This window comes from Schistocerca piceifrons, chromosome X, assembly GCF_021461385.2.
Source record: "Schistocerca piceifrons isolate TAMUIC-IGC-003096 chromosome X, iqSchPice1.1, whole genome shotgun sequence".
Classification (NCBI taxonomy): Eukaryota; Metazoa; Arthropoda; class Insecta; order Orthoptera; family Acrididae; genus Schistocerca; species Schistocerca piceifrons.
This window is the reverse complement of record NC_060149.1, coordinates 882553163-882565237: the sequence shown is the minus strand read 5'-3', so window position 1 is coordinate 882565237 and position 12075 is coordinate 882553163. Positions and strand designations below refer to the sequence as shown.

Here is a 12075-nt window from a genome sequence, read left to right as displayed (position 1 = left end):
TGACATATCAAGCTAAAACTAAACAAAGGTCGCTACACTACACATACATTGATTACCGAAAAGCTTTTGATAGTGTGCCCCACTCATGGTTACTACAAATATTGGAAATATACAAAGTAGATCCTAACTTGATACAGTTCCTAAACATAGTAATGAAGAATTGGAAAACCACACTTAATATACAAACAAATTCAAATAATATCACATCACAGCCAATACAGATTAAGCGAGGAATATACCACGGAGACTCATTAAGTCCTTTCTGGTTCTGCCTTGCTCTGAACCCACTATCCAACGTGCTAAATAATACAAATTATGGATATAACATTGCTGGAACATACCAACACAAAATCACACATTTGCTATACATGGATGATCTAAAACTACTGGCAGCAACAAATCAACAACTCAACCAACTACTAAAGATAACAGAAATATTCAGCAATGATATAAGTATGGCTTTTGAAACAGAGAGATGTAAGAAAAATAGCATAATCAAGGGAAAACACACTAAACAAGAAGATTACATATTGGATAACCACATATGGAAAAACAGATGCCTATAAATATCTAGGATACAGACAAAAAATAGGAATAGATAATACAAATATTAAAGAAGAACTAAAAGAAAAATATAGACAAAGACTAACAAAAATACTGAAAACAGAATTGACAGCAAGAAACAAGACAAAAGCTATAAATACTTATGCTACACCAATATTGAGCTACTCATTTGGAGTAGTGAAATGGAGTAACACAGGCCTAGAAGCACTCAATACACTTACACGATCACAATGCCACAAATAAAGAATACATCACATACATTCAGCAACAGAAAGATTCACATTAAGCAGAAAGGAAGGAGGAAGGGGATTTATCGACATTATGGGCAGGTAGACAATTTAAGAAAATTCTTTATAGAACGAGCAAAAACTAGCAAAATACACAAAGCAATCACTCATATAAATACATCGGCTACACCATTGCAATTTCATAACCACTTCTACAACCCTTTAGATCACATAACATCAACAGATACGAAGAAAGTAAATTGGAAAAAGAAAACACTACATGGCAAGCACCCGTATCATCTAACACAGCCACACATCGATCAAGATGCATCCAACACATGGCTCAGAAAAGGCAATATATACAGTGAGATGGAAGGATTCATGATTGCAATACAGGATCAAACAATAAACACCAGATATTACAGCAAGCATATTATTAAAGATCCCATTACCAAAACAGATAAATGCAGACTTTGCAAACAACAAATAGAAACAGTAGACCACATCACAAGTGGATGTACAATACTAGCAAATACAGAATACATGGCAATGTAGCAAAAATAATACATCAACAACTTGCCATACAACATAAACTAATAAAACAACACATTCCCACATTCAAGTATGCACCACAAAAATGTACTGGAGAATGATGAATACAAATTATACTGGAACAGAACCATTATAACAGATAAAACAACACCACATAACAAACCTGACATCATACTCACCAATAAAAAGAAGAAATTAACACAACTAATCGAAATATCCATACCCAATACAACAAATATACAGAAGAAAACAGGAGAAAAAATTGAAAAGTACATCCAACTGGCTGAGGAAGTCAAGGACATGTGGCATCAGGATAAAGTTGACATTATACCAATTATACTATCAACTACAGGAGTCATACCACACAATATCCACCAGTACATCAACACAATACAGCTGCATCCAGACTTATATATACAACTACAGAAATCTGTAATTATTGATACAGGTTCAATTACCCGAAAGTTCCTAAATGCAATGTAACATATACCGTACAGTTAAAAGGAAGTCACGCTGGATCAAGGTCCGCGTCACTTTCCATTTTTAACCAGACATAACGTCTGAGAAAGGAAATAAATAATAATAATAGTAATAATGATAATAATAATAATAATAATGATTATCATTATTATTATGCAGTAATTATGGTAACTGAATATATAGTCTAGTAAGGGGGTACTTTTTGCTTGCAAAAAATGAGGTAGAAGATTTTATTTATTTTTATTGTGTGTGTATATAGTTGACAGTGTGTTGAATCCAAGTTTTTGACCTCCAGAAATCTCAGGACAACTTTTTGTGGCAAAGAAGCCAAGAAATTTTGGCACTTTTGCCATGTTTTCACCTATTACACGGAAACTGTGCATCCTATGTTTAAAAGAAAAACAACAAAATGGAATTACTTTGACTATGTGTATGACTTTGAGTAAGTGTATGAATGCTTAATAGTGCCTAAAACTGAAAAACTAGATGCGTTTGTAATATGAAATTTCATGCTCTACAACTTTGATAGCTCGACATTTTTCATTTGAATTAGCTGTTTTGGAGTTACAGGCATTACTGCTGACTTTTTAGCTAAGCTGGTAAAAATGAACGAAATTTGACAACTGATTTCAGCCAAATTGCTGCATCAATTTTGACAGTTAAATAGGTCATTTGACACAAAATTTAATGCTCTTTCATTTTGGTAAGGGTCACATTTTGAGTAGGATGCATAGTTTCCAAATATCCTGAGGGTTTTGGAGGTTGAAAACTTGGATTCAACGTACTGCCAACAATATACACAAGATAAAAATCTTCTACCTCATTTTTTGCAAGCAAAGAGCCTTGTTTGTGATGCTGTTACTGGAGTAATTATATTTAAGATAAATGTTGCCTTTGACTATCATTACTGATTCACCTCTCTGTTTCAAACAGATACTGCACTGATGGCCGCATCACGGAAGCATCATTTAAAGTTATACGGAAACAACGTGGGTTGAGAACTAGGGTGATACGGTCATTGCATCGCATCTACAAACCGTTGGCAATGAAAAGAGAAACAGATTTAAATCCACCCATCTTACTGAACAGATTGATTAGGAGCCAGTGGGTTGAGGTAATTAATATTATTACTACAGACAACTGCTGCGTAGATACTTAAAGAACACCTTCAAGGACTTCACTTTGATAGTGATGAAGCAGCGCAAGCAGAGGTGAGGCTGTGGCTATGTCAACAAAAGTGTAACATTTTACAGTGATGGTATCAACAAACTGGGCTATTGTTGGGAGAAATTTGTTCACCACCAGGGTGACTATGTTGAGAAATAAATTCATAGATGTGAAGAATAAAGATGTAGAATGTTAATAATGTTTATTTCACTTTAAAAGTTGGAGTTTTCACATAAAATTTTGGATTACTTTTCAGCATGCCCTACCAGATAAAGAATTCCTTACATGTTTCGTGGAGCAGTGTTGGTTGGCAGTGATCATTATGAGTAAGATGAGAATACAAGAGCAAGTACCAACATCTGATTGTAAGCACCTTGTGAGAGTGTTATAGACAATGATATTTTTTACAGGGATGATCTGAAATAATTGTTAAGTACAGACAGTTGTCAATATAATCACTGATTGTGTCATTTTTTTTATATCTACATACATATTCTGTAAATCACTGTAAAGTACATGGCAGTGGGTACTTTTCCTGGAACCACATGTTATACATCACTTGGTATCTGGCTCAACCACAGCTGTAGTAATCCATTTCGATGGATAAAGCTGCAACAGCTGTCAGAAACAAATTTGTCGATCATTCAGTCACAACTAATTTTGTGACCATAAAGCTACATCTTCCACTGAAAATCTGGTGAACCTAAAGAAGATACTAAGTTTACTATTAGAACTAAACTTACCTTGACAATATTGAAATGCTGCAGTGTTTTATAGTTATTTTTGACCTAGTTGCACTACTGATTTGTACTACTTCGCACTTCAGCATAAAAATAGTGTTCTTACATTCGCTGTGAATAGTAGTTCATATTTTTGTTAAGAGTATTGCTCTGAGAATTGGCTAGCCCTGTTTTTGATCTTATTTGGTTGTATTCCATTTTAGGATGTAGGTCCTATCTTTTTTTAAGTGGCTGACCTTTAGCATCTGTTTTTTTATACTGCTACACTGGTTGCTTTATTTTTTGTTTTTGGTTCTCAAATTTTTTTAATTCTGTGCACAGTTGATGTAAATGAGTTCACATTGTAATGTAATCATCACTGTGTGACGATCAGATGAGTGTTATTCCAGTTTACTGATTTTATAGGCAAGATGAAAGAAGGTATTTTAAAATGTAAATGTAAAATGTAAATTTGTTGATAAATCCCTGCAGCACTAAAGAATACATTTAAAAAGCTGCCAGATGTTGATATCTTTAATGGTAGTCCTTACTGGTTCACCATTATTTTTTGTTTATTATAGTGCTAAGGGAAAATGTCATTATGAATCTAAGTGCATCAATCTAAATAGAGTTTTTCACTTTGGAGCTAAGCATTTGGTGGAGAAAATATAGCATAAGAAGTTAATTTCTGCATAGGTATATGTATTGAATATTTTTTTGTAGAGCCAATATTTTTCAGCGATAACCTGTTTCTCTTCACATAGTTTCTTATATATTTCACGCATTATTTGTTAGTCTGACCTCTGGATAAGAATCAGCAGTAATGTGATGGAATAGTAGGAAATTATTTGTATGTGGTTCCTTAATATCTCCCTTACTTCTTCAAATCTTCTTACACCTGGATGATGACTGCTTCTCTTGTGAGCAGTCAAAATCATGTTGCTGCTGTCACTTTTCTTCTGTACATATTGCACAAATGTTTCTGATACATTAAAAGTAGTAAGGAAAAACCATACACACATTTGAACTTCACATCCATCTTTCAGGAGAAAGTACTTCTTTGCGCTTTTCTTCGTGACTGTGCACCTGAAGACCTTGTTTTAGGTGCCTCTTAATAAGTGGAGATAAATACTGGCACTGCTTTTCTGTATCGTACATATCAAGAATCTATGAAACATCTCCCTTGCTTCAGTCTCGCTTATGATCTCATTATACTTCCTTGGCATCTGGAGCAATTCTTGTACATAGATGTTCTAGCTGACACTTCTCTCTTACCAGTTGATGTGGATGTGCATGCTTTTTTTGACTGCCTATTCATTTTTCTTATATTCCTTCTTTACTTGTTTGTGTTGTTACTTTGTTTTTTCATTTTCTTTCCCTTTTCAATTCCATTTCCCCTCTCAGATAGCCTAGGTTCCTTATCATTAGAATCAACAGTGAGTTAATTTACTTCTTCCTGATGCATATTCATTAACATCACAAAATCTTTGCCCAGATATACAGATAAATCAGGATGGAATTGCTGATTTGTCAGTGAATGGAGATTTATGTAATTTATCCCCTTTTCAAAATTTTCTGGAAAGGAGAAAATTATATTATTGACTTTAGTGTCTTATCAAGCATTATATAACATGATTAATCAGCTCTGAATCTCACCCAGTCCTGTTGAATTATGAAACTTATAATATGTGATGATTATGACCAAATCTACCATTTTACCCAAAGGCAAATGTGACCTTAGGTCTGCCGATATGCACTTCATTTTTGGTACACAGGAAAATAGCACAGAAGTGCAGAAAAACAATATTATGCAAAAGAAGCAGAGTGTGGTCTCTCCTGGGATAAAACACAGTTCTAAATTTACTTCATAAAGTAAAGAGCCAAATGAATGTATGTGCTGACATGTTTTGCTGATCCCAAAATTTAGATGCACTTTTTCGAGACAGAATGTAAGTGCCAATACGTTTGACTGTAAATAAACTCGCAATTTGGCGATATGCAGCATCTATTTCTTGCTTGGGGGGGGGGGGGGGGGGTAATGGATGGATAGAGAGAGAGAGAGAGAGAGAGAGAGAGAGAGAGATACTTAGATACAAAAATATAGCTGAAAATTGTGTCACCTGACTATTGTGCAACGATATGCTGGGTGTGAGGACGGTGTTATAGTTCTTCCCAATTTTCGTTAATTTTGTCACAGTTATTAAGACATTTGAACACACCTATGCCTTTTAAGACCTTTTACCAACTTTCCATAAACGGTTTGCTTTCATATTTTACTTTTTACTTCTGTACTCAAAGGTGGTGGATTACGAGGGTTGTTTTTTAAGTAAGGGCCGTTTTTATTTAAAAAAAAAAGATACAAATACTTTTGTAAAAACAACTTTTATTTTCTGATTCTGCACACTTTTACCTATTTTTCTACATAGTTACCTTGTTTATTTAAGCACTTGTCATACCGCACAACTAAGTTTTTAATTCCCTCTTCAAAGAATTCGACCGCCTGCTCCGATAGCCAAGAATTCACGGCCGCTTTCACTTCATCGTCGTTATTGAAGCGCAGCCCGCCAAGATGCTGTTTCAGGTACCGGAAAAGGTGAAAATCGCTAGGAGATAGGTCGGGGCTGTATGGTGCATGGTCCAAAACTTTCCAGCCAAAAGAATCAATCAAATCCCGAGTCTTTTGAGAGGTGTGAGGCCTAGCATTATCGTGCAGGAGCAAAACTCCTTTTGTCAGCATGCCGCGCCTTTTGTTTTGAATTGCTCTGCGGAGCTTCTTTAGAGTTGCACAGTAGGCATCTGAGTTGATAGTCGTTCCTCATGGCATGAAGTCCACTAGCAAAACACCGCGCCGGTCCCAGAACACGGTTGCCATAATCTTGCGCTTTGACAGCGTCTGTTTGGCTTTGACCTCGACGAGTGAGGTTGTGTGTCGCCATTCCATCGATTGTCGCTTGCTTTCGGGAGTGATATGGGATACCCATGTTTCATCTCCAGTGACAATTTGACTCAACATGTCATCCCCTTCTTCCTCGTAACGACTCAAAAAGTCCAATGAAGTGGCAAATCTCTTCCCTTTGTGGCCCTCTGTGAGGAGTCTGGGTACCCACCAAGAACACAGTTTCTTAAAGTTTAGGTTTTCAGACACAATTTTGTACAAAACCGATCTTGAAACTTGTGGAAATTCCAAAGAAAGAGTGGAAATTGTGAATCTTCTGTCCTCACGAATCTTTGTTTCGACTGCAGCCACCAAATCATCAGTGATCACAGAGGGCTGGCCTGAGCGTTCTTCGTCATGGACGTTTTGACGGCCATTTTTAAACTCTCTAACCCACTGACGCACTTTACCTTCACTCATTGCATTCAAGTCATAAACTTCTGTTAACTGACGATGAATTTCTGCAGCTGATAGGCTTCTCGCGGTCAAAAAACGTATCACTGACCTTATCTCACACGCGGCGGGCGATTCAATAATCGTAAACATTATACAGTAGCACAGCGATGCGTACACGTCAGCTACAGAGCGGCAACTTGCATCAGTGTGAACGGGAAGGATGCCGGCAAGTGGCGCGGTGGCTTGTTGCGGCGTCCGCACAAACTACAGGACTATACGCGCGAATGGCCCTTACTTAAAAAACAACCCTCGTAGTTCACACATAAATGAAATTACATATGCTACTGTAAATGTGTTGAGATACTTTATACTGCTCATCAATTATACTGTTTTTCGTGACAGTGATTCCAGATTTTGCTTCTGTACAGATATTCCCCTATCTTCTTGTGCTGTTATGTAGTTAGTTTCTCAGTTGGGTTCGGTCCTACTATTGATTACATGTGTTTGTGGCCACCGGATTGCTATGTTGGTCCTCCCATTTCACATATGAATACCTGGGCAATCTTCTGTGCACATGATCTGCGTGCTCAGTAGCCTCATGCCCTCTATCATTTTATTGATGACGGCTGCGTATTTTGCCAGTTTCAAAGAGGAAGACAGGGGATGTCTATTAATTTAAGGTCCATAGTCTTCAACTAGCAACTGAAACTGCAGCACTTTGATATAGTTGAGCTAAGGTAAGTTTTAATTGTAAACTCTGTATCTTATATAAGTTCACTTGTTCTTCACCTGAAGATGTGACTTTATGGTCACAAAACTAGTTGTGCCTGAGTGATAACTAAATCAGTTTCTTGCAGCTGTTGCGGTTTTATCAGCTGAAATGGACCACATGTGGCATTACTTCCCCTTCTTGTTGTGTATGGAGTGTGGCAAGAATGAGAATGACTACTTAAATGCCTGTGTGTGTGTAATTAGTTTGATTTTGTCCTGATGATCCCTATGGGTGTGATACATTGGGGAATGAAGAGTCTCTTTAGATTCTTCACTTAATATCGATTTTTGAAATCTTGTATGTAAGCGTTTGTGGGAAATTGGCATCAATCTAAAATTATCTGCGAATTTATGTTTGTTAACATTTTGTAATACTCATGGGAGAGTCAAACGAACCTGCAACCATTTGCCCTGCCCTTATTTTTGCATATATTCAGTGATCCCAGTGATCAAGTTAATCCTGTTGTTTGGTGTAGATCCCACATGTTTGAGTAATGTTACGCGATGTACAATTTTATTTCTGAACTGTAAGACAAACTGCCAGTATTTGCACCTCTTTGAAGTAATATCAGGATTCTGACTGGCTATTGTGCAGCTTTTTTTGGGATAGTATTTCACTACACATAACTGCATCATCAACAAAAAAGATAATAAAAAATTGTAGTAATGAAAGAAAATCATAAATATTGGTTTAACTGTTACTGTGTTTCGAAATATATGGTCTCTTTTTTTTATGAACATCTAGGCAACAACCAGTGCACTTCTCACAATATCCTGATAAATAGTCACACTGTCGTTCAATAAATTGATAAAATGCAAGCAAGGTTTTACTACACAGTGAGAAATAATGTTTACAACTCTGTAAAGTTTTGATATACAATGTTTATTGATTCTTTTTATTAGTTGAATAAACATAACGAGAGAACTGAAGCTTGTTAATGAATAAACCAGAGCTGTATACCTCGTCAACCAATGATTGCTTTTGGTAAACTACTTATATTTGTTCTTTGTTCCGCTACATGTGTTCGTGTGTGTGTGTGTGTGTGTGTGTGTGTGTGTGTGTGTGTGTGTGTGTGTGTGAATTTTTCTGTCTGGTCACTTGCTAACCCACTGAATCTTGACATGCCCCCACTACTATTTGCCTGAAGATTTTTTTAGTATCGCAAGCTAAATGGCAACTGCCCTTTTATGCCCTTGCATTGCTGTTAGGAAATCTCGCCCTCATGCATTTACGATACATACTTAACATCTGTTTATCTTACTCTATACATATGTGCAATACATCAAATTAAATGGAAATTTTCTCAGCTTTCTTGTGCTGTCCTTAATTTTTTGCTGAGTCCATTATTTTACTTAATAATTCAAGTTTTGTCAGTGTAATAGTTACTTTAGGTTATGTTGCTGTTAGAAAATAAAAAAAACAAATAGAAATAAATACACCTACATGTATGTACCTAAGTCTAAATTAATATGCTGGCACTATTTTCATTGTTCGTTAAACAACAGTGTTGGAAAAAAATTGTTACACCCTTTTAGATGTTTCCAATTCACTCAAGATTTATTGTTAAAACAGTGAATACAGAATACATGAAATGATTACATTTACAGATCACTAGCACAAGTGGTTCTGAGGTACCTGGTATTTACCCTTGCCAAAAGAACCATAATAGTTCATTGTGTAGCCTCCATGGGATTGTACAGATGGCGAATACTGTTATGCGATACATTATGCCACACCTGATCGACCTGTTCATGTGGTTCTGTAAGAACTGTTGGTTAACGTGTTGCCTGAGTCACTTCTCATTCCATCATATCCCACACATGCTTGACTGGAGACAAGTCTGGAGATTGTGCTGGCCAGGCAAATTGCTGCACATATTGCAGAACACATTGAGTCTCATGGGTAGTGTGGATGAGCATTATCCTGTTGTACCAACACATCACCTTCTTGTTGCAAGAACAGCAAAAGAATGGGTCTGGGGTGGAGCCAGTATGTCTTGGATGAATGCACTCTACAACTCCACTCACCATGTCTACACCGTACACACAAGTAACCGTCCTACTACTAATAATAAGTTCACAACAGTTCGTGTTCACATGTCTGGGCTCACAAGCCGTCTTATCCGTGCTGTGGTAGGTGTACAATCTGCCACTGCTGCCCTTATGACAGTACTGGTAGGCATCCATGCTGCGTGGACATCCAGAACCTCCCATTCCATCTTGTTCAGTTGGGTTTAGGAAGCACAAGTGGATCTCTGTGGCCTGGTTACTAACTTGCTTCACCCATTTTCATCACACTGCACCCTCTGGCTGTGAACATTACCTATTGAAGGGTAGACACAGAGGGTGCTCTGGTAGCTATGCTACTATGCTGTCTGTTGGAGGATGGCACGGGAACCATATCAGTACATCTACTATCCCCCCAGGAGGCATATGCTGCCATCAGATCAAAATGAATGTCGTCTCTCCAGGTACGCTAATTTTCTTCCCCCGGCAGTGTATTTTGTGTAGAATTGACTTTTTATGCTCGGAATATGTATTCCAGCGTGTAGTGTAAATATATATTATTTACAAGAAATTTAATAGTATGTTCTGATACAGTTCCACATGCCCTATCCATTGACACTAAATTTATAAAGCTCACCAAAGCAATTGCTGAAATTAATATTATTTGTAAAAAGTTTGATAATGAATATCTTAAAAACTACTGGTTTTGATGGTACGGTGCTTTTTCACACACTCGTTTGACATAATTTTCTCTTTTTAAAGGTGCTGTTGGTTTTCCTGTAATTGTCTTGGACCAGTTTTTATTGAATTTAGGTTTATTTAGTGGGTACTGTGGTCACTCATTTCCGTCATGGAAGATAACCCCTTTTGTGTTCCACTCTATGGGCCAGATGTGCCTGGTTTTCCCAGATGCTGCACCAAAACGGGAGTTCACATACTGCCTTATCTGAAGCTGTGTCATTTCTCATATTTTGCTGTCAGCTAATCGTGGAGTGTGAAATCTGTAGTCTGCTGGGCCAAGTGACAGCCATGTCATCTTCCCCTGGCGAACACAATGTCCTTGGCGTGGCTCAACCCAGAGTCCAGCTCAGCATGGCTGGCACGGCTTCCCCCATCTGTCAAATACTCGAGCACTCAGTCCCGTTCCCATCACACAAAGGTACGTGTGCACAACTGCATCTGTCTTTTAAAGTTTTAGTGTTCAGTTGTATTGGACAGTGCCCTCAAAGGTTACTGTTAATATTGTCTGTTGGGTCGTTAATACGCAATATAAACAAGAAGGGTCCTAACACACTTTTGTGGAGCATGTCTGAAATTTTTAGACAACATAGTTGCGTGGAGGTAACAGTGATTGGTTTACTTATAATCAATTATTAAAAATGACAGTCACAATCGCATTATTTATTTTGTCACCAACCGGTTTCAACTGGCGATGGGGTCATCTTCAGGGCAATTTACACCACTTGGTTGCACACTGGAGTCATCACCCTGCCTGTGCACGGTTGGTAACTATCTCAACCATGCACAGGCAGGGTGACGACTGCCATTTAAATATCTGGGTGTAACACTGCAAAGCAATATGAAATGGAATGAGTGTGTAAGGATTGTGGTAGGGAAGGCATGTGTGGTTCTTTTGTAAAGGAGAATGCATATAGGATGTTGGTGTGACCTATTCTTGAGTATTGCTTGGGATCTGCACCAGATCAAATTAAAGGATACTGTGTCAAATGCTTTTCAGAAATGTAGAAATATGGGATGTGACTGGTGGCTTTCATCCATAGTTCACAGTATATCAAGTGAGAAAAGGGGAAGCTGAGTTTCACATGATTGATACTTTCTAAAACCATGCTGATTCATGGACATAAGCCCAGAATTCCACAGCAAACCAATGTTGGGGATATTGGTCTGTAATTTTGCAGGTCCATTCTTGTACTCTTTTTCCTGTGCATTTTTTACAATCACTTCAGATCGTGGTCTGGGTGACATTAAATGTGTATTTGGAAGAAACTATGGCAATGAGTTATTTGAAATAAGTCAACTATCCTATAAGAAGCTGCCTTTCAAATAGAAGGAGCTTTTACATAAATACATTAATTTTTTGCCCATGTTAATAATCGTAAATTATTCCCTTGAAGTGTCATATTTAAGTTATTCAAATGGCTCATTATATCAGTGACAGATGTCATGTGCAAACTATGGAACAAGGTGTGAACATAGTGCAATAGGGTTGCATGAGAAGCGGCTGACCAGCTGTACC

The 12075-nt window shown here is 37.4% G+C and overlaps 1 protein-coding gene across 2 annotated transcripts in view; it reads left to right on the top strand.

The window, feature by feature from the left end:
- The window catches only part of LOC124721753 (transmembrane protein 183-like), a 253251-nt gene that overhangs the window by 161036 nt on the left and 80140 nt on the right, over positions 1 to 12075 (top strand). For both annotated transcript variants that reach the window (XM_047246854.1, XM_047246855.1), the window contains exon 6: positions 2757 to 2937. In XM_047246854.1, the coding sequence (XP_047102810.1) occupies positions 2757 to 2937 (181 nt within the window). The remainder of the gene's footprint in view (positions 1 to 2756; positions 2938 to 12075) is intronic.